General features: G+C 41.0%; 2 protein-coding genes across 2 annotated transcripts in view; both read right to left on the bottom strand.

Annotated features, from left to right (window-relative positions):
• map2 (microtubule-associated protein 2) overlaps window positions 1-1,514 on the bottom strand; it is a 73,559-nt gene extending 72,045 nt beyond the window's left edge. The window contains exon 1 of the mRNA XM_047342659.1: window positions 1,389-1,514. The gene's annotated coding sequence lies outside the window, so the exon portion shown is untranslated. The remainder of the gene's footprint in view (window positions 1-1,388) is intronic.
• A 3,992-nt stretch (window positions 1,515-5,506) lies between these two features.
• kansl1l (KAT8 regulatory NSL complex subunit 1-like) lies at window positions 5,507-23,974 on the bottom strand. Its single transcript, XM_035173709.2, is given in 16 exon segments — window positions 5,507-5,639; window positions 5,642-5,735; window positions 6,994-7,114; window positions 8,062-8,174; window positions 8,259-8,331; window positions 8,661-8,773; window positions 9,488-9,588; window positions 9,731-9,877; window positions 12,092-12,223; window positions 12,366-12,537; window positions 14,273-14,444; window positions 15,278-15,381; window positions 16,446-16,598; window positions 17,484-17,634; window positions 21,852-23,012; window positions 23,705-23,974. Coding segments are annotated over 15 exon segments (2,844 nt in total). The 5' UTR covers window positions 22,943-23,012; window positions 23,705-23,974; the 3' UTR covers window positions 5,507-5,532.
• Between the last annotated feature and the right edge of the window lie 340 nt (window positions 23,975-24,314).

The raw sequence follows: 24,314 nt of genomic DNA, 5'->3' as shown, positions 1-24,314 counted from the left end.
ACATAAATGCATACAATCAGAGTGTCAGACAGAATATGCCAATTTTAATGCACTTTCGGGCTGCAAATAATAACTTACTGCTTGTTTTTTAATCCAAAAAAAAGAATATGGTAATACATAAATTATAAAGATATTCAGTTTACAGCGCAGAAGATACATTTTCTGTTTCCTTGCATTCGGGCCAGAAGCCGAAGGGTTGTGTCCAAAAAAGCAAAAAGCAGACATAGGTGATATAACAGAAACCAATAGATGACCAACCTACACCTCCAGAAACACGAGCCCACTCCCTCAGCAAGGAGGAGCTCCCAGCAGCCAGCCCGTTCATGACTCAATGCATCCCAGCCTCATTCTGAATTCATCAGGCATTTAAATGTACATGCACACACTGGAGCAAGTGGACTTGACAGAAGGGAATCAATAGCCAGTATATAAATGTGATTCGACTGAAGCTTACATGTACTGTTTACCTCTATCATGTAAAAGCTCACTATTAAATATCCATTCAGTAAAGGAGGTGTGACAGCCAAGACTCCTTTAGCAGCATTTGCTGTGTTTTATGGTGGAGCAGGGATTTGATCAAGAGATAAGCTTTTTAACTTCATTTTAAAATTAAAGACATTAGCTCTGCAACATAAAAATTAGTATGGTAATGATTGGCAAAAATGAATATGAACATAATGGGCTTTAATTTGTGTGATCAATTAAAGCAGAGCTAATATGACTCAGCACCTGTGTTTGGACCCCTCTCATCTCTCCCACTAGGAAGATCGGAAATCAAATATTATACAATCCTACAGTGGATTCCTTTGTTATTTTCACACAGTAACCCTCATGTTAAATAGCCGTATAGAATGTGGTAATACTACAGCACTGATTGTGCACTGCCACCGCAGCAACGCAAGTTCCCGCAGTGACCGCAATAGGTGAAGCCTTTTTTTTCTGGAGCACAATGCAGACACAATCCTCTCGGCACGTCAACAAAAACAACAATTTAAACGCGTGATTGGTTCGATAGATATCGGATCAATCTTTACCCATCTTATATCTCAGAGATCTGCTTTTCTAGATCTGTTGCTCAGCTGAGATTTCGTGTGTCATTCCAGTCCCGAGTCATTGAACCTGGCTGACGACCCCGATGAGACAACAGCAACACAAACGCACAAGAACCCAGACCCAGTTCTGAACAATGCGTCCTTTCTCCATCCACACAGAGGGAGAGGGGCACCTCATCATTTCTGCTTCAACGCTCCCTCTAATGTCCATTCAGTGTCGGCTGGAAAGACTCCCTGTGACAGGCCGTTTCTGGGGCTTTGTCTACTTATACATTTGCATTTGTATTGCAGCGCTGTAGAAGAAACAAAGAAGAGCAATATCTATTTTTCTCTCACCTGTCCGGCGCAGCGTCTTCCAGAGCAACTCCTGGTCTGACAGACACAGAGCGGCTCCGCAGCCTCCATTTACCGTAATGCCTGGAGCAGACGCACCGCTACACCGTGGCTGTGCTTTCACGAGTCATCAAGGTGTCGTGGTCCACCATTTGCTAGAAATGACACGTTCAGAAAAATGAACCATCAGATCATTATTAATATAAATAAGTAGAACTACTAATATTATTCACGTGAATGTTGCTAGATTGATTGAAATGATTAATAACGTGTATCTGTAAGATTTTTTTTTTGTACTTTATTTACATTGCATTGTTACATCACTGCGGTCATGTGGTCCGTCGTTTGCGAAAAGCCGGTCACGCCAGCCACACTTTGAAAATTGATGCGAGTCTACTTGTGGTCTTACGGTACAGGTCCTTGGACCCCAAGTGGTGACACCCACCGTCTGAATGTTTCTGAAAGTGGGTTTGGTGAAATATCTGTGTCACCTCTCAGGGATTTTTTAAAAAAGAATATTCAATATCAGCAAGTTATAAGTGCAATAATGAAAAAGTTTTTCCATTATCTTTCTAAGAAATTCTACAGTAAAATCTTCTGAAACGTATCATGCAGGCAGTAGGGGTCACCATGAACAAGAGTGAGGTGAAATATCTGTGTCACCCCTCAAGGATTACATTTAAAAAATATTTAATATCAGCAAGTTATAAGTGCCATATTAAAAAAGTTCCCAAATTTGCCATTAACTTTCTAAGAAATGCTACAATAAGATCTTCTGAAACTTGACATACAGACAGTGGGGGTCACCGTGAACAAAACTGAGGTGAAATATCTGTGTCACCTGTCAAGGATTTTGTTTAAAGAATATTTAATATCAGCGAGTAATGAGTGCAATAATGAAAAAGTGGCCAAATTTGCCTTTAATTTTCTCACAAATTCTAGAGTAAAACCTTCTGAAACTTATCATGCAGACAGTGGGGGTTATCTTTGTCACCTCTTAAGTATATTTTTTAAATAATATTTCATTTGCACAAGTTATGAGTGCCATCAAGAAAAGTCACCAAGTTTCATAAAATAAAACATATATATATATATATATAATTCCACTTCTTTATACTTCAACGTTTGTCTTCGTGTCGAAGGACCAGTACCGTAAGACCACAAACAGACGAGCATCAATGTTCAACGTGCGGCTGGCTTTCCCGGGTTTTCACCACAAACGACGAACCACATGACCGCAGTGATGAATCCGGCTGTGGGTTTCAAACATCACATACTGTTTACTCATGCAAATTTACACCGTGACACTTAAAGTCAATGGCTCTGTTGTGTTTAGCTTGTTGAGTTAGCACGCAGACATTAGCAAGACAAGCTAACTCCAAAAGGCTTTGGGGATGTAGCTAATTAGCTCATAACATAATGGTCTCAGGTTTCCACCACCCCTCACACAAGTATTGTTAACATTTCGTTTATATATTTTGTATTTATGTTTTTTTACCACCGCAGAGCTCACATTGTGTGTAGCTGGAGAAAAATTTGTCCAAAACCAGTGACTCAAAATGATGAAAATGTGCTGGTTGGCTTATGACTGGCTAATAAAAGTAAAATGTGCTGTTTTAATACAGACCCCATACTGTTTAGTGATGAAGATTCACCCCATGACACTGAATTTAAACAGGTATGTTGAGGCTAGCTTGTGGAGTTAGCATACAGAGGTTAAGCTAGCTCCTGATGGCTTTGAATTTAGACCAGAAACCACAGGTGTAGCTTGTTAGCTAACAATGGTGCACGGACCATTAAAAAAACACACTCAGTAGTGTTTTTTAAATCCTACTCACCCCACGTGTGGCCTTTGAATCCAAAAGCTTTCTTTTAACCAGGTTTCTTTCACCACCTTAGGAAAGTTAACAGCTTTGAAAATGTATATTTAATTTAAAGAGGAGCAATGTCACAATATTATCCACTTAACTTGAACAGTCGACATTTTAGTGGACATCCATTTTGATTTAGTTTCCTGTAGTGAAATAATGAAAAATGATACAAGTAGTTCTGTCACAGACTTGTTATGTTGCAGTTTTTGGTTGGTAAAGGTGTTCTTGGATATGCAAGAGCGCCCCCTTCAGTGTAGCGGCTGTAGTTACAACCATGTAGAAAATCAGTATAACAAAGTACAACTCTTCATAGTTGTTTCCATGTATATACACATCAGATTATATAGGATACATGTGACCGCCCTCTTTTATAGTTTTACTATTTCATTTATTATATTATTTTACTATTTACTTGACTGACTGCTTATAAGCTGACTTCTAAAGGAGCAATGTGGCCCCCATGTGGCCATCAGAGGTTATGTGTTGGCCATCAGGATCAGAGTGGAAATCTGGAGCATGAGACAGATGTGGCAGGACAGAGTTTGGGCAGACCTCCTGCTGGGGAAGGGGACACTCTTGGCTCTTCTTCACTTTTCATGGAGATGGTATAAGGCCTCTTGATCACGGCAGCGGAGAGAAGCAACTGGCCAAAGTGAAAACGACCTTGAGAGTTCACTGCTGTTTGTGTCCAAGTTCTCGAGAAGTAGAAGGGGGAAGAATCTTTGTGTTTGTACAAGATGGCACATTTTAAGTATCCAGACCACACAAGTATTTTTCACGCCCCCCAGAATATGAGAAATCCTTTTTTTTGTAACATCATCAAGGAGAGGCTGTTGAGGATTCTTTTCACTCCCGACGACAAGAATTCATATAATTACAATCTGTAAATTCATGTCACGTGATTGATGTCTATTTGTGAGCACCCAGACTCTTATCACCACAGTGAAGCCACTGACACACATACATGCAGATGAGAAGGACGACCTTAGCCACCATCTGTCCATTAGGCCTCCTGGTAAGAGGAGGTTATTCATATGGGATCAAAGTATGAGCTGTTTCACTGGGACTAAGGCCTTAAAAAGCTATGACCCACATTAACTATATAAATATGGAGGTTACAGCGACAGTTAATCATTGAAATCAGTGAAATTGTCTCACATGTATCTCTTCTTCCAGTATTAGCTTGCATCAATGACATCATAGATAAATAAACTTGTAGACATATTTCATATGACTGAAACAAAACTATATACTTTATCATTCCCACTCAATATACATATTTATATAAATATAATATAAAGGCAGGAAAAGTATGACATACCCTATTTTTAACTAAGTTTACTCATCTTTAAATTGATAAATGCGATTTTGCTTTCTTCATAAAAAGAAGGATATATTTGATATCACCCCACTGACCTGTCGCTTTGACATTTATCAACAAAGACCATGAAATCAAAAAAGCTCAAGTAACTCAGGTTAAGGTTGACATATGTATATATTTAAGTCTTTCTATACAGACCTGTTAAGACAACAGTGGAAATAAATAGCAGGTGACAACTACAAACAGTACACAAACCTGAGACTACAGGGGAGTTGTGCTGGTATACATTTCTTTACATTAAAACCTGAAAGTGTAGCAGGAGCTACAGTTACAACTACACGTGTTACAATATTCACAAAATAAAAGCTTTTGCTTAAAAGTATTTATCTAATGACATCAGATCACTATACACAATCGAGGCTCCCAGGGCACATTTTCTCCTCCCGTTCCCAGACGTGAGGCAATCTGGAGAGGAAATAGTACAATTATTATTTAATTTACAAATATAACATATAAGTCATATAAGTAACTGTTTAAAACATTCCTATTTATTAGAATCGTATGACTGAGACCTGGACTTGATGAAAAGTACAACAAAATGCGAAATACTCGCCTGCTAATATTTGACATGAAAACTATTTTGGAAAGTGAAGCAAGTTTTCAGAAAGCTGCAACAGTTTTTAAATAAAACGTTCATTTTTCTGACAATATTATAATCTCAGTGTTATTCAGTAATAATGGTCTTGTTCCCAGTTTCATTAATTGGCAAAAAAAGAGATTTCCCATTTAAAAAGGTCCTTTTTTTCTGAGTAAATTCACATCCAAAATAAAAAATATATACTGAATGAATGAATAAATGCACAAAAAAAAAAGGAATCCATTATTGAATAGATAACTAACACAATATTCACAATATTTCCTGACTTACAATAAAAAGGGTTAAGGCACAGCTCCCTCAGCTGCCTTGAGGTGTAATGCTGCTGCTTTGTTCACCAGAGGGCAGTGTAGCACCTGAGGCTTGTGCTGGGGAGAGCTGGGAGTTGGAGTTCTTTGATGCGGATCATAACCAGAATCTGAACACACTAAACTGTCAGAGAGGAGGGCTTCGTCCTCATCCTCGTCCAGAGGAAACACTCGTCGTTCCCACGGTGTCTGAGGCTGCCGGAGGACAGACAGGACACAGAACTGTAACTGGCTTGTTTTTCCACAACAGAGTTTAGTTTGTATTGTGGGTATTGATTGCTATAGACACAGAGATGAGAGTGTAACACATTTATCTGATATATTATTTATGCAATGACCCCCTAAAATAATGCTCTGAATCATGACAATTGCTTTTCCCATATCCGTCCCTTCTCTGAATTTGGACTGTGCTTGGCTCAGTTGCCTGTTTTAAAATAAAAAAGCTAACGTTGTGCTTCAATCAGGGTTTGTATGGGTGCATAAGTAGTGTAAGGCAGTGAAGGAGGAAATTTGTGGCGTGGAGAAGGTTGATTAGGACGGTCTGGTTTAGTATCGACTCACTCGTCCAATCAAATCAAAAACCTGAGAGAGCACTGCAATCAGAGCAACGTCGATTCAAGAAAGGGGCGACGAGTATCTGTGTTGGCTCTCGAGAATCCTTCTAGGCCTTATAACACACACAACACTCCTGGGAAGGACTACTGAATAGTCTGCAGTGCATTTTAATGTAACATACTCTTTGTAATTCTGCTCACGCACAAATGACACAATTTCATCCCGGACTGGAACGCTACATAAAACATCTTTCAGTCCCTCGATGTTTTGGGGTTGAAGTGGGAAATAGTTTTGTACAAGCAAATTAATACATCAGTCAGTTTATTTTACCTCTGGGCATGGGATAAATGTTAAGCCACATTCTAAAACTAGAAGAAAAAAAGGCTTTGAAAGGTCGAAATTCTGCGTTAGAAAAAAAGAGTCCTGTGCATAGTCTGTCAACACGTCATAAAATGTTATTGTATTTCAGCACAGAGCAAGTAATACGTTTAGCAAATGCCCCTGCCTCCTTGATCCCTACTCTTATTCAAAACATGGGTTTCGAAGTTCCAAGAACAGAGCTGCTGGAGAACTCTGCCAAAATCAATGTGTGGGTCAATCTCTGAAAAGTGGGTGTTGCAAACTCAGCTCTGAAATAACAGACTGCAACAGGAGTGCAGGTGTACGTCTGCAGAGTTTCAAAATAAAGCTGTGCCCTTTCAAAACTCAAGTTTGAACGTTTCTGAACTTCCCCAACGGAAACAGTGGCAAATTTGAAAGTCTGAAAATGTTTTGGAGGAACACGATAAAAAAAGAATGTTGCAGTTTTTAAGAAGAAAAACTCAAATACCAAATCTTCTGATATTCAGATATTGGTTTGGTGGATTTGAGGTTTCAGCTGTGTTGCTTTTGATCTCACCAGCCACTCCTCCGAGCTCGGCTGTTCGTCTGTTTCCAGCTGAGCACCGCTCCACTCCGCAGAGCTCTCCTCTCCTGATGTGAACACCCCGCCCCCACCGCCTGACAGCCTGCTGCCAGATCTGGAGTGAAAAAACAAGCATACCCCATGAAACTCTGCCAAGAGACCTCTCAGCATTCCACTTTCACACAGATTGTATTTACATGCACAGAGGTGAACACACTGACTCTCCAACAGCTGCATTGCAGAGTCAGCACAGTCTTTGTGAGCTCAGGATTCTAATCCGACTGTCACATGATTCTCTTTGTTGTGATCTTGTGATTTAAGTATTAAAAGCTGGGACAAACACTGCCTGTCGTTTCTGGCATTTGAGAAAGTCTTATTAATTCTTTATTCCTGATGCATGTGGTAACGTTGCTTTCGGTGAGGTTTACAGGTATAGTTCCGGGAGTCTCGGCTGGAATTGAGAATGCTGAATTTTGAACTTGTGCTACCAGCTTTCTGACATTATTGATTATGTCATCAAGTAGGTATAAGGATGTGGTATTTTAGTTTAGTTTATGCACTGAAGTTTACATAGGCGATGTGGGTAAGGAGGTAAATTGCAATAAAAAAAATTCCAAGACAATAAAGATTATTTCAAAGATATCTTGTCATTTTAATCAGATCTTTGTTTCCTTGACTAGAAAATTACTATTTCCATGTTTTCAAGGGGTTTACTACATAAATGGAATAAAATAAAGTAATGTCTATAAACCAAACTTAATCAAACTAAAGAGATGACTTACTTTTAAAGGTTTCAGTATTTCTGGCTGCTCTCAGGACCTTAACTCGATTTGGAGCATAAAAGCTAAAAACTGCCTCACCACAGGTTTTTGTCCTGTGGAACAGCTAACTGATTTGTACCAGAAGGTTCATACACTTCAAGCATGTGAGACATGTATGCTGGTGCAAGAATATGAAGTGCTTTAAAAACAAGTCAAGGAATCTAAAACAACAATATGGATACTGAACGATACTAGGACTTAGAGTGTGTGTGTGTGTGTGTGTGTGTGTGTGTGTGTGTACCTTGTAAGATGCCTGAAGCATTTTCTCTTTCCCCAGGAGGACCAGCGCAGTTTCTCTTTCTTCTCCAAAGCAACGTACCTCTGAGCAAAGGCTTCATCGCTGAGCTCCTCAACCTGCACACAACCCAAAGGGATGAGGATGATGTTTTTTTAACAAATTCAAATAAAGTGCTCACGTCTAAAGGTATAAGACATTACCTGTGCTTCCTCACTGTCCTCCTTCCTCTCTGTCTCTTTCTCTCTCGGAGACTGGCTGGACAGCAGCCGCCACCTGCAGAAAGAATGATAACATCAATGGACAATGTGAAACGCCACTTTCTATTTCTGTCTTTCAAAGATCACAAGCAGAATGTTAACTGAAACCAACAGTGTTACGAATCAGAGATAATCAACCTGTAAATTTGGGAAATAAATCCATGGTAAGACAAATCATTTTTTATTATCATCATTTATTAAAAAACGAACTACATATAGTTAATACATTTATTAAAGTGTTTAGGGTGCGTGAAAAATAACTTCATGTGCTTCGTTTTTTGACATAATACAAAAGTGACTTTAAGAATTTGATGCCAATCCTTTACGGGTGGGTGTTCTCCATACCGCGGTGTGAGGATGTCTTTGTACTGCAGCTTCTCCACTTTGGTCAGTGACATGGGGATGACAATGTTGTTGATGTTGTACACACTCTCTCCCTGGCGTTTGCGAACAGAGCCCTGAAAGGAAACACATGCCGAGCTGAAGTAAGAGCAACGTGACATTTCACACCAATGATTCAGACACGTTCACACAGTCCGACACAGTCCTCGCACATTTAACAGATACAGTGATCAAGTGATGCATGTGGATCTGCGTTACACAGATGTTGTCTGGTGAGTGGGAATCATTTGAAGTAAATATAGGATTTAATTTAATGTACAATTTCATTTCAAGTATAAAAATTCAAAAACATTTAACTTCTATCCAACATTTGACCCTGTAATCATCTGGACCTGGTAGGTAATAATTTCATCCCTGTTTGTTTGTCTGTTAGCAGTATTAAAAAAATAAAAAACAGCTTGGAACCGATTGATTTGAAAATTGGTGGAAGCGTGTGGTATGGGCCAAGGAAGACCCAAAACTTCTGGAGAGAATTTGATTAAGGGAGCAGATCCAGGTATTTGTTCCTCTTTCTTTAACATTGTGAGATTCAGCATTCTCTAGAAATAATGTAGAGATCAGATCTGTTGAGTGCTTATATCTATGAACAGGGGACATTTGGTGCAGATGTGGATAATGATCTGGATTCTGTGTTAATTGAGTTACTATACGGTCAATAAAATTCCTTTCAACTAGATCGAAGAATTAATATTTTGCCTGTGAGTTATGATTGAGAAGCAAACAGTAAGTTAAAAGCTTCTGTCTTCTAATGTAATCTGTAAATGATTTACTTGCGAGTCCTGCTTGCGTGGAAACTGTGTGTAGCTCTCCTCCAGCACGTCGTCTGAACTTCCCTCCGGCTCACATGACCGGTACAGGACATCTTTATAATCTGGGCACAAACACACACACACATCATTGATTTAAAAACTGCGTCAAAACATGTCACACAAACCGAGTGACGCCAAGTGTCACAGACTGATTTACTGTTTACTTGCGATGCAGTGTGAACATACACTGCATACGTCACACACCTTCCTCAAGCCTGTGGCTGTGTCTCCTCTTCCTCTCCTTCTGATTGGCTCTCCTGTGTCGACCCTGAGCAGAGCCTGTCATCCTGATAGGTGACAGACCCATAACTCTGCTTTTAAGATGTCTTGCATGCTGCTTGTATTTGTGACCTATGATGACACACACACACACACACGCACGCGCGCACACACACACACACACACTACCTGAGTTCATACACTACAGGAGTATTCTTTCCCTCCAACCTCCCTTTCAGCTCCTCTGGGATTTTACACTTTGGTTAAATAGTACAGAAGCTCATCCTTAACCATTGGTCTCAGTGTTCTGGGCCCAACACCAGTAATTATTTACATGTGCTAAATGTACATTTTTTTAACCTGTTCTCTCATTTGATTAACGAGACAAAAAATAATAATTGAAATGTACACACAGAACTCCTGAAGAATTCATGAGGAGAAAAGAAGGAAGGAAGAGGTAATGAAGAAATGAATTAATGGACTAATGCTTAAAATCCACCTTTTATATCAATGACACATTACAGGACACGGAGGAGAATTTCATCCAATCCCATAAGAACATTCTGGGTCCACAAATGCTCTCTCCTCATTAGGAACAACTGAAAAAATCTCTATATAGACAAAAATAGCTTCCTTAGTTAACTATAAATTCATTTCCATCATTATTCTCCAAGTCTTTTGCCCATGTTTCTATCTCCTGCTTGTTTTGACTGTTAACCCATTCTTTATTAACTATGACCAGAAAGGATAACAGGGTTGTTGCCACATGTCAGGGGATAATATGAGGAGAAACACTGTCTTCTCCTTCTTCTGCTCTCCACAAAGGAGAATAAGATCATTCAAGCTGACAGGAAATCGACAGGGTGATGGGTGAGTGATGTGTTCATCCATTCTCAATCTCCTTCCTTTGTGTCTCCACCTTTAGAACCTCTTAGTTCTGACACATCATTCTGTGTCTATTTTTACCTCAGTAATTAACACAAAAGGAAAAAAAGTGCATATATAAGGTTTAGTCAACCCTCCCTGGATAAACAGGGGAAATCCTACAATCAACCAATCAATGGTTCCTGTGGCTCATCAATCTCCATTGTGGACGACCACAAAAGCCACTGAAATAATAGCTGCCAATAGGTGTGTAAATGCAAAGGCAAATAATCATTAATTATACAAATATAGTCAGACACAATTTAAAAATCAATGAAATGCTGAATGATTTCATGTCAATCTACTGTTCACCTTTAAAGCCTCATTCAAACACAGGGGGATTTCTGACATGCTAGCAACCGATTACACTGGTCCACAGGGAGAAAACAAGCAGAGACAGTGGGAGGCTTTACAGCAGCATCTTTTTCCTCAGTGTCTCTTTACTGAAGACAAGCAATGAGATAATTATCTCAACTGTTTATAATGATAATATATAATACAAAATTAACTAATAGAATAGAATAGAATAGAATAGAAGATAAGATAATATTATATTATATTCCCAAATTATATGTTAACAACTTTGAAAGTAAAAGTAAATGGCAATTATGACTCCTGAGATGTTGAGTGATAACATCAGCTACAGCAGGTTTAAAAGTTTAAAGCATCACATGTGCACATAGGTGAATTTCTGTGAACTCGCTCAAATCAATATCCTTGTTTTGTATAAAGTTCCAGAGTTAATAAAGAATTACATTTACTTGTATAATATTAATCATACCAACAACAGTCTTATAATATTTGTGTATTTTATGATGAGAAAAAAAAAGGATAGTGCAGATAAAATATATAATAATGGCAACTAAAATAACTAAATATAAAAATAAAGTTAGTATGATGGTGCGTGTAAATAAACGTGCACACATACATGTACAGCCTATCATTCAACTTGCATATTTGTTCATCAGCCTGTATCTACACTCACAAAAAACAAACAAAAGTAAACAAACCAAACAGCTCTTACAAAGACAATAAAGGCTTTATGATTTCTATGTTTCAAAATGGGAATTACCACCATTCCAGTCATTCCAATATAAGGCAAGGTCTCCATCTGTTAGTTAAATAAAGACAACAGAACAGCAGGTCCAGTCTTTTAAAAAGCAAACCTGCCTTCCTGTCATATTGCTTATTGGTTGACTATGACATCAACACAGCAGGTTACAGTCAGGCTCTGAACTTGCTCGCAGGCAACATCTAAACCGACTGGATCAATAAGATGCTGCATGTTTTCTACTGTGTTGGTGAAAATGGACCAAACCTCACAGAGTGGAGCAAAATAGAAGTAGACAGGAGCAGACAGGATGTGAGAGCACACAGATAAAGAGGATATGTAATCACTGCTGGTAAAGGGCAGGATCTTACTGTTGTGCAGTGGCGTGGAGGTGCGTCTCTTGAAGTGTACTGGAGTGGGCGATTGGGCATCGACAACTAACGTCCTCTGGGACCATTCTTCTCGAGCGAGGGCTCTCTGTGGGGGGTGGGCCTGAGGAGTGCCTGGGTGGAGAGTAAACAGCGTAAGGTTGGTCAAAATGAAAAAATGTATCGTTGTGAAGCAAATGTAATCAAGGACAACACATATGATACAAAATTGTGGCGAAAAAACCTCCTCACTATGCCATGTTAAGTTTTCTCCTACCAAATGAAAGAGACATCGCACAGTGAGCTCTGGAGCTCTTTCTCCTGGAGGTCAGGGCCGAGCTGCTGGAGCTGCAGTCGGCATCAGAACACAGGACAGCGGGAGAGGAGCAGCACGAATAGGAAGATGAGGAGAGTGAAGAGCTGAGTGTGGACATGGACTTCCACGGCTCCTGGAGCACAAGAGAAAAGAAAACAAGAGAAAGAGAAAAATTATCATCACATGGTTTTAAGGAAGGTTTGTCATCTGGCAATAATATGTTGGCTTGGTGCCGTTAATTATAGCAGCTGTAACGGCTCTGGTATTTTTAAACAGTCTGAAATAATAGTGTTCAGATAGATGTTGTATCTCAATAGTCTGTATATTTATATTTCTCATGCAATAAGGATTATATCTTAGGATTCTATCACACGCCCAATGGACTTGTGTTCTATTGTGTAAGACTGATCCACAATCCTCTAGGACCAGCTCAGTCTCAAAGATGAGGTAGAAAAGGAGATTTTTTTACAATCCAGAGTTACTTGTTCACTGTGAGTTGTTTACAACGAACAACCACTTGGGTTTACATTCAGTCATTTCATCCACCAACATATTTATTGGTGCAGCTTTAAATAAAGACGGCCACTAAAAATAAACTGCAACATATTGTTTATCTACTGGCAGTAAGAACATAGCATTATGCATTAGCACCCCTGGGGCTAAATAAAGGCTGGAGCTTTCAAATAATACCACAGATTAGATTTGTTTATTTGAAGCAAATCCATCAGATATTAGTGTTTGATTAAAAGCCGGTGTGGGGCTTTAAACATTAATTCCTATTTAATTTGAGGGGCTTCTTAAGCGATGTGGCAGCCCTCACTGAAACAGGGCCAAGAGCAACTGCTTTGAAGACACATTTAACATTTATAAGTGAGTAATTTTTATTAGATCAATTGACGAATATAACCTTTATATAATGTAACGTGTTCATCAGCTTTCCAACCTTTACCGTGAAACCCTGTGGTTACGTAGAGTTGGCTGGTGGTACAGCAATAAAGCATAGTGATGAGCACTTGTCCTCAGGAGAGAGAGAAGGGGGGAAATAACAAATGCAGGCACTCGCATTGTGCAGGGATACAAGAAGCACTAATGAATATAAACACTAGCGTATCCATGACGAAATTGATTTGTATGAGCAACACAGAGCAGGATTAAGCTAAGAATAATTATACAATGAGAAGATGTAAGGTGTAGGGGGATGGGCTTCTCAAGTCTTAACATAAGCTGCTTTTAGTAGTGCACTGAACTCCGCAGTTCCTCCGAACTTTCTCCGGAGGACGTGCATGTGTCCGTAGAAATCCAGGAGAAGTAGATGTGAGAACACAGCAGCGGACCCCCCCGCTGGATTCACATTATATGTCATTTCATTCATTTGCATGCAATATCCTAATGTCTGTTTGTACCATATTTATCTGTTTATTCTTTTTATTAAACTTTAGATAGCTCTACATAATTAGGAAACCTTCTAAATTACATTTGTGAGCTGGATGTAATGTAATGCACTTGTCTTCTGTATGGTTTGAATGACAATAATCTGAATCTTAATCGAGATCTGGAATTTCTGAGGACCCTTCAAACGGATGCATGGGATACGTGAGCCAGTCCTGATACACACGTGATTACATTGTTTGTGCCTTGGCATATACCAATAAACAAGTAATCTTAGCACAAAGATAATAATACAATTGGGGTAGTGAATAAGTAATAACATGAATAGGACATATCGTATCCTCAGGAAAGATGTGTATATGTGCACTACAGATATTCCAGTTGCCATAGAGAATGTGCTTGTGTGGTTTGACAGTTAGTTGTTAGTAAATGTTCAGATGGACGGGCTGGGTAATGGAGGAGAATGCACGCAGGCCTACCTGTGAACTGCTGGAGTTGTGTGTGTTGAAAGTGAACAGTTTGGGCTTGTGGTAGGAGACCAAAGGCCGGGTTCGGGCACAAACCCACGCATCAGCCTTGTACCGCCTTGTGGTCGCCAGTCTCTGTCTCTTAGAGCCGCCGGGCAGAAAAGCATCATCTTCTCTCTGACCACTGAAGGGACGAGATCACATGAGGCCATGTAAATGTCAGGGATGTGATTCATGATCAGATCACAGGCAATAAAAGGGCAAGATTCTGAAGGTCTTGCGTCTCTCAGATGCTGTTCACAAAGGACGAGCTGAAACAAATAACTTACTTAAAAACCCTTTTTCCTGTCGATGCATTAACAAGCAGAGCGTCTTCTATTTATTACATTGCTTTTATCTTCAGAGGCAGGCAGAGAGTTAAAAAGGCAGCAAGAAGGAAGAACATGAAGGGATGATTCAAGTCAGGCCAGATGGGACCCGACTGTTCCACTGGGTTACACTACAAACAGGGAGCATGGGCTCAGCCATGATAATGTATTCTACAGCCGAGGCTAAAAACAGACAGTGGATAAAACTGATCAGTCAAACTATTATTTAGTGTTATAAGCTTGTCTGATGGAAAATAAGAGCATGTCTTTTCAATTGATTTGCATTCAAATGCAGATAGCTGTAAAGAGAGTTTAGCCAAAATGTCAGTTCCCTAAATATGCCTGATTTTCTTCATCAAGATCTATGGATCCGCACCAAAATGCCATGGGTTGTTCCTTGACTCATACCATCCTTCCACCAAGTTGCGTGGTTATCCGACCAATAGTGTTTTTAATAATCTGGTTACAAACCAACCAACCAACAAACAAACAGACACGGGTGAAAACGTAACCTCCTTAGCCATTTCAGATTGGTGCCAAAATTCATAGTCTCTAAACTACACAGTGATTGTATCCTTTAGCCCCAACTCATGAGCATCACAGATTATGTTGATATATGTGCAACACTCTCGCTGTGTGTGTTCTCCACCTGGTGAAGGATCTCTTGTCTTTACAGGTCCGTGCTTGTTTTGAGAGCGGTGAAAAGCTGAGCGGAGGCATCAGACTTCTGACGATCTGGCTGAGCTGGGCGCTCTGTAATGAGAGACGTCACCAGCATAAAAACATTTCACAAGTGACAAATTGACAGTCCGTCGTCTAAACAGAAAAAGAAGTGACAGCGTGTGATGGAGTCACCAACAAACTGTTCTCTCAGTTCTCTAATGTCCTTTGCTTTGAAGTGATTATCGAATGATCAGAGAGAGACACGTGATGTGTGATGTTTTTTGGGATTTCCATACAAAATGCCAATGCAGGTACCTTCCCTGTTATTCATGCTACCAAAGAACATTCATTAAAGATTCCTGGTTGTTTTTAACCTCTTTAGCCTCTTTTGTCATCGTTTGTTACATGTTAATGATTATTTATCATGTACATTCCTTTCAACTATTATGACTTTATCTGATTTTAAATGAAACCTTATAAACGGTAGATATATGCAAACAAATATATGCACTTTCAAAAGTACAGAAAAACATTCTTAACCATCTAAATAACATTTTTGCTCTATCTTGGCCCCAAGGATGCACAGCTGGGGTTGTATTCAACAACCTCAGCTGGTGCACGGAAATGTTATTAAAAAAACTTGCATTTAAGTATCTTTTTCAAACAAATGTCTCTGAAATGATTAAATGCCTGACGGTGATTCGAAGTATCTGCCCATTATTGTATCTTTCACTAAATAAAAATCCATGAAAATTAACCGACTTACATTTTAATCTATGTAGAGCTTTTAATGCCATTAACAGTCTTTACAGGTGGAAGGATGATTGGAAATGCATCCCATTTGCAGTTTGCAATTTAGCATAGGAACACACAGGTCAAACAAGATAATTGTTGATAATGAATTAGATTAATATTTCCCTCGTTAAAAAAGGTTGATGTCCTAACAAAGTGTAGAAGAATTATTGGATTATTAATCCTCTTGACTCCAGACATACTCTCCATTATAGGGGTGTGTGTGTGTGTGTGTGTGTGTGTGTGTGTGTGTGTGTGTGTGTGTGTGTGTGTGTGTGTGTGTGTGTGTGTGTGTGTGTGTGTGTGTGTGTGTGTGTGTGTGTGTGTGTGTGTGTGTGTGTGTGCTAGCTCCTCTCACCTACCTGCCTCTCTATGCTGTGCAGAAGGTGTGTGGGGCTGCAAGGTTCAGTGTCAGCATCTGACGCTGTGCAGCATAACCCTTCCACTTCCTTCAGCAGGGTCTGCTGAATCTGCCTGTCTGTCAGCGGCTGGGACGCTGCGAGCACCACACCACCCTTAGAGCCACGGAAAAACACAAATATTACACTGTTGAATTTTTAACAGGAAATCCTTTTTAAGAACGACCATCATGAGTGAAAAAATAGATCTAATCTATTGATTCATATGTTATATGTTCATAGTCAGCTTTTCAGAACCAAAGGTTTTGTGAGTTTGTTCCATAGACTGTATATAAAGATGGATGACGCAAATCCACTTCCTCCCACAACTCAGAAATAACACCAAAATATCCCTGATACGAGTGCCGCCATCTTGCGCAAATGACGTAATTTGGATGGAGCTAAAAATATAAAGGTCATCGATAAAGGCGCTCAACCAATTGTGAGTCAGTCTCAGTTGTCAATCGTGACGTTTCACCCCACATCATATCAGCAATTTAAACCAAACGTACCAGGAAGATGAAAATTTGAACATACATGAGAGATAATAACTACTTCAAATAGCACAAACTATCTTTGAGAAAAAATAGCTGTGTATTTTGACTTTGGTCCATGTCCTCTCCACTAACATGGAGGAGGTGGGGTTTATGACCTATAATGTAGACAGACACAATAGGGAGATTGAGGCCTTCTGGCTTCATTTTTTGGGAGCTGCCATTTCGTCCATTTTTACATACAGTCTACGGTTTGTTCCAGAATCTCTCTGTCCCCTAGTGGTTAGTTATTGCTCAGTAAAATGTGAACGTGAGAAAACCTATCTCAACAAAACTTAGCCTGATACAGCAAGACACCAAAGTTGTCTAGATACAACAAGTTGATGATATCTTTACACAAAACTGATCTACTTAACAAAAACATGTGTAGTTGCCAGTTATATCTGCCAGATGTTACATTATGTCAACTGCCCTTTACTGAGGTGGAAACAGAGGAGTATTGTTTTACTTTGGACGAGCGGATATGCTTGTGGAGCTCCACCAGTTGCTGTATCCTCCCCTCCAGCTCGGACAGACGCAGCTGCAGCCAGCTCCATCTGCTGCCCAGCTCCACTCTCTCTTCCAGCCATCGCCTCGCACATCTGCTGCTGCTGCTGCTGCTGCCAGGAGGGGTGGAGTGGCAGATGAGAGAGAGAGAGAGAACAGTTACACCCATGTTATAGTATTACGATATGTTTTATTCACTTTTGTCAGAAGCTTCAGACTCTGATCCAACCTCACAAGAAGAGAATGTCCTTGTAACGCTTTGGAATTTGGTTATGAAGGCAGCAACAATTTAAGTATATTAAATGTGGGTCATAAAAACCCAAATACATCTGCTGAAATTCAACCACGGGAAGTGTGTGAAGAGGTTAGCATATGAGTATCCCTAGCAGGAACATGTGTGTCACCAGAGAGTGAGACTGAGCGACACAAAAAGAGTAAAGACAGACCAAACAGTTTGACACATTTGTACTGCAGCACAGTCAACATACCACCTATTTTACACAGCCATGTTGCAGTATAGAGTGTAAATCGTTTAGCATCCTAACACTGTCTGGAGGGAGGGCTGCATTTTGCTGAAGCACAAAAGCTTATCTAGCCCACAGAATAGAACATTGTTGATTTGTGTGGTGTGTGTCTATAGTGTGTTTCCATGGCACTAGCCTGTGCAGTTAACATTTATCTTGAGTGTGTGTGTGTGTGTGTGTGTGTGTGTGTGTGTGTGTGTGTGTGTGTGTGTGTGTGTGTGTGTGTGTGTGTGTGTGTGTGTGTGTGTGTGTGTGTGTGTGTGTGTGTGTGTGTGTGTGTGTGTGGCTGGCTGACTTCAGCGGGGCAATAGTTGCTATGGCACTGCTCTTGGACCTTGGCTCAGAAAGGGAGTGACTCCCCCCACTTCAAACACTCGGATGCAGGACAGAGAAAGGTTAGGCCGGTCAGGAAGCAGATACTCACAGAATACTTTACGATAATATTTGGTATTACAAGGTAGCTAAACTAATATTAGCCTGAAAGTAAATGACATACCCAAAATTTGTTTTGCTTGCCCAAGCCTAGTATGTGGTTGATCTGGAGGAGAATGAATAACAAGGTATACACAGTAAATGGTAACCGACTGGCTCTAAATTGAGTTTAGTCTCTTTTACAGTAAATTTAGAGGGTATGGCCAGGCTTTTTTAAACGTGGCTAAAAAGACAATTGACTCCTTTCCGATTGCCAGTAGAGGAGTTTGCCTGAGGCAAAAGTTTGCTGTCTCACCAACTCACCAAGTTCACCCTGGTGTCACATTTCCATCACTGATTATCAGAGTCGAGGCCAATAAAAACCTGTAACTACTGCAGACTCATTTGACCCAGGAGTGAATACGGATTGTATCATTCCCATTGCAGACGAAAATCTGATGGTTGTGGGTGTTAGTTGGTTTTTCGACCAGTGGAAAAGGTCACTCCACACTAAGCTGATACCCTTTGCTAAGCAGTAGGCCATGTCTTTCCTCCATAGACAATGACCAGACCTGGCTGCCCTGCAGCTCTTTCCAACTCTATAATGAGAAAATTCCAGGAATACTTGCCGAGCATTAGGCGAATCAGGAGGAGGAGAGGAGAGGAGAGGAGAGGAGAGGAGAGGAGTTGGTTTGCCGGATAGTGTCCATGTTCACAAGTACTCTGTCTTTTATACTAAGTTATTGACACATATGAATGAAGTGTGAGGTCTAGCAACCCACTGACCTCCCTCCACAGTGAGAAAGAATGAGTTGGCGCTGCCAAATCCTGGTGGAATCCCAGGCCAGCCCCAGCAAGTAGTTCTTTAGGCTTATGAATTCCCCTCTTTGAACACGGCTCTTGGCTTGTGTAGCCGCATTAGGGTTTTTGGGTGTGTCAGTTTAACTTTCCAGCATTTAGCCTTTCAAAAGACTCCCATGCAGTATATTTAAACAGACTGGAAACAGAAAATGAGCAACAGCTGTAGGTGTGAAGGACTTGCTGTCAGTGCATAAAAAAGAGCGACGTGGACACATGGTTTCAAACTGAAATCAAAACAGTCTGTGTGTTACAAGTTCATAAAGGTCAACCGTTTCCACATTTTCTAGAGGAGGACAACGACCTGTTCCTTCTCCACCATGGCGATATCCTCAAGGAGGAGGAACCTGCCACAAAAACTCCCAGGGGGAGATTTACTGATGAAGCACAGAGCATTGTTCCGTGAAGGAAGAGAACACGCTCGGACAAAAGGCAAGCTGACACCTCCTAAACGACTGACGCTGGCCAAATAAAAAGGCGCTCATAAAACACTCCCTTTTGTCCCAGTTTTCAGATCACATAAATAGACTTAAACTTTCTCTGTTTATCACACTGATTCAGGAAAAAGCAGACACCTTGAAGAACTATACAGAAATAAATGCCACTGCATCTAAACTAGACCTGGCTTAAGTCCTAAAAGAAAGGTAAAAGTGGTCAGAAGTCAAAACCACTGTGATAATGGGTTGAAAGCTTTTTTACAATGACCCAGCAGGAACAGGATGTTACCCCACTTCTGGGAACAGTAATAACACATTGACATCTCCACTTCATGTTGACCAGGAAGCGCATTGACCTGGTAACACAATGACGCAAGCGAGAACTTAACAGACCATCCGCACAAATGAAGGAATTGCGAAAACATCACTCCGCAAAAGCTGTGACACACAAAAAACAAGGGACAAACTTTAGACTGCATAAAAAGATAGAGGAAATGACAGCTGCCCAAAAGCGAAGCCAAATCAACTGGATCGCCCCCTGAAGTATAGGTCATTAGCCCAGCTTCTTCCATGTCAGTGGATATTGACCAAACTTTAAAGTTAAAACGTTAAATATCACATTGATGTTTGTTCAAAAGCAAATTTTTACAGTAAATTTGGTTTTAATTAGTTATTTGATGCTATAAAAATAGGTTGAAACATCACGATTGAAAGCTGAGACTGTCTCACTATTGGTCGAATCGAATTGTTTTTATACGTCTGAAGAAGGGGTTCCAATACTGTTTACCCCTGAAAGTGTTTTGTGGACTCAAACACTCCACCCAGGCCTCCATCGGCACAGTGGTGGGTGGATAATAAGTGAATTTTCATTTTTCTGTGAACTATCCCTTTAATACCACGACTGCACAAAATCATTACTGAGCAGATTTTTCAGGTCAAAAGCCCAAAATGGCAGAATCCATATCCTTGATATTACGGCTTCACTTTTGAGGACGTGGTCATCCATCTTTCTATACAGTCTATGGGACAAACCCAAGAAGCATCATACAGGGATTTTAAATATGAGAAAGGTATTTTTCACTATAAAGAGGAAGAGCTGAGGCATGATGGCACAGAATGGCTGGCACGGTGCAGGGTTGCTGGCATGCCTGTGTTGATTTCCTGCCCTGTGGATTAGGAGGGTTGGCTTATTGCAGAATTCGTTACAACTGCAGCATAAAGAGAGAAATGGGTGTGTGTGCATGGCTAAAAAAAACATCATAACACTGGGAGGACAAAACTTGTGCCAACCCCACTGTAAACTTCGCTCGTGGCCAAGACAAATATGTGTCCAACACTTCGGAATAACAGTGGACCTCATTCACTGAACAGCTGACTTTCCGCAACTTATGCTGTCATCCGGAATTAAGTCTTTATTTTGTCATCCCTGACATTTGTGATTAATCACACATGATTGGGATTGACTATAATAATTATAATTTACAACAGATGTGACTAAATATGCTCGTCCACTGAAAGTTACAACATTTTTTTGCTGTTTTTAATCTCGTTTACGGTGCCTTCACTGTCCTGAACTGAAAGGTTCCCTAGTATGAGAGTCTGCGTCTGTTTATTGTCCACTTGTCTTGAGTTAAATCGAGGCCAATGACTCCAGCCTGAACCACAGCTGGGTCTGGAAAGCCAATGCTGGAACAGAACAACAGATCTCCTGGAAGCGTGACAACAGTCCAGACGCCTCTGAGCTGGTTTTGTTATCTTCACAATAGCACAAGCTGTGAGTAACTTTATACCTGACGATGTGGGGAATGATGATTCGCATCAATTTGATGTGCAAAACCTGCAGTTCAGGGGATTTCTACAGTCTCTCCTTTGTAGCTTGATTCTGGAGCAGTTATCTGTGATAACCAGATGTGATGGCCACATACACACTGTGGCTCCATATGAGACACACAGGTAAAAGTAAAATAACACTACAGTTGCCATTATCTGCCACCCTTGCATTGCGAAGAGAAATAAACATCATCTCTATAAAAGCCACCCTCAGGGATTTAATATGTCTTATCATACAATTAAAGTTACTTCTACTTGTTGGATACTCACACACGTGATGTTGTGGTTTTGCTGACATTCTTCTCCTCCTCCACCTCATCGTCTGAGCTGCTGCTGGCTGTGGCCTCAGAGTCCAAGGCCTCCTGCAGGCCTCTCAGCACCGCCTGGCTGGAGCGGCTCAACTCTCTGTGCTCCGTGAAGGAAGATGATGCTGTGGACGACTCTAGTGAAGACAGAAAGGGTTTGCCACCCACTTGTGGAGGTACTATACCAAGATGGCTGGAGTCCAGGCTGTCGTTAAGTACATCCCCAAGATGAATGTGCTGTTTCAGCCCCTCCAGCTGCTGGTTGCAGTGTCGCAAAGCGTGCTCTCCGAGCAGGGCTTGCAGTCTCTTCTGCAGCCTCCAAGCTTGGCCTTGCAACTCTTCCTGCCTAGAGAGCTGCTCCTTCATGGCCTCCTCCAGCACAGCTCTGGGTACCAGCTGGTCAAAGTTCAAGCTGCCACTGCAAGACTGCTCTGAAGCTAGAGGAGCACAGTCCACTCTGGCTGCTCTCTCCTGTGTCAGTGTCGGTGGGGGTGGAGAAAAGGGAGCCCAGTCCTGGGACTTAATCTCCCCAAAGAAATCTGATTGAGAAACACTAGTCAGTGTGAAAGGGGAGCGGTGCACATCACCACCATCTGGCCCACATTCATGAGCAGCACCCCGGCCATGCAGCAAACAAGCCTCTTGGCTATTGTGCTCAGGGACAGGGCCTAAAAACATGTCTGGTACACCTGGTAGGACCGAGACCACCTGATGAGAATCTCTCGGATCTTCATTAAAGGAGAGGAATCCGAGGAGAGAAGCAGGGCTGGAGAGGACCACCGACTCCCACTGGCTGGCAGACGCCTCCAGACATGGGGGAAGCACAGGGTTGGCAAGGACCTTCAGGGGTCTCGCTGGCAGGCAGGGGTCCAGAGAGGGACAGAAGGAGAGGTTCAGCCACATCTGGGGGTCACCGTCCTCTGTGGGCCTCATGTGAGGATCCAGCTCAGTCCTGTGCATGGCTCTCCCATTGGAGTCCCCTCTGACAGAGGAAAGAGGTGAGGACAGGTGGATGCCATGGCCATCTTTCAGGATTTTGGTCAGGGCTGGGGCCATATTGCTTTCTGAACCCCTGAGGCTTTAGGCAGCCATGATGGAACACTTCACAGACTGCCTCTTAAATGATCTGACGGTTAGAGAGACATTTAAAACAGTAAGAAAAAAAATACATGTTGATGCCAAATAAGCTATAAAATATCTTTAAAGAACAGTTCAAACTAGAAAATACTTTTGGTCTTAAAATACTGTGACTGTAAAACATCACTGTCTCGTTAATGTCTGAGAATCGCTTGGGACAGATAAATATTTAAAGACAGGAAAACAGACACAACAGACAAACCAGCTGTTGCTCAAAAGCACCACATGTTCACATCATGTATTTCTTTACGCTGTATATATCAGTTTAATTCCATTTATATTTTTCTATATATATATATATATATTTCTACTTATTACTGCTGATGTCATGTTGTCCATCTTTATATACAGTTTATGGTTCAACTTTTTGGTGATGACGGACAAATATTCCCCATAGTGTTCTTTACTATATGAATAATTTGGTGGTGACATTGGGAAACCGTTGGAAAGACCAACTAACTGAGTATTTACATCCAAACAGTAGAATAAATGTGATTTATAACAATAAGGCGCCAGGTCGACACCAAACGTTGAGAAAACAGTGCAGGAGGATCCGGGTAACAACGGGTTCAATGCACCGTGTGGTAGTTAGTTCACGCAGAATCAAATAAACCCTGAATAAACCGTGTGAGTGCCTGATAACGGACGTTAACGTCAACTCTCCGTGTTGTGATCACTCACCTGAGCAGGAGGGGAGCCGTTGACTTGTCATCTCTGATTCCTGAAGGATTAACGCCTGGATATTTTACGTCTTTTTTCCTTTTACTCCTTATTCGCTCTTCTTGGTTTTTCCCGAAGCAGCTTGTTGAAATCAGATCAGAGGGAAACCAACAGTTGTTCAGCGGTGAGATCAGATTATCCACTGCTCTGTGAACTGAGTGTGTGTGTGTGTGTGTGTGTGTTTGAGTGTGTGTGTGTGTGTGTGTGTGTTTGTGTGTGTGTGAGTCCTCTTCAGTCCAACTGACACACATCTGAAGAGAGGGGGCTGGACCTGACTCGTGGTGCCTTCAGGGCCTCCACAGAAGCTCAGACCGCAGAGCACTCGGAGGGAAAAATCCCACCTTCACTCCGCCTACATTCAAATTTCAAGAAAATACGGTTTTGTTTGTACCTGAAAAAGCAAATTTGACTCCGGATAAGTTGACATTCCTCCATATGGTGATTGTTTTTACCAAGCAACAAATTACAGAGACTTCAATTTCAGTATTATGGTACAATATGTTATTTTATATAAAAGTCTGACCCACAACAACAACATCAAATATCCCACAGCTACAAAGAAAACATACAA

Source organism: Hippoglossus stenolepis, chromosome 13 (genome assembly GCF_022539355.2).
Source record: "Hippoglossus stenolepis isolate QCI-W04-F060 chromosome 13, HSTE1.2, whole genome shotgun sequence".
In the NCBI taxonomy this organism is placed as follows: Eukaryota; Metazoa; Chordata; class Actinopteri; order Pleuronectiformes; family Pleuronectidae; genus Hippoglossus; species Hippoglossus stenolepis.
The sequence above is the reverse complement of the archived record's forward strand: the minus strand, read 5'-3'. Positions and strand labels throughout refer to the sequence as shown.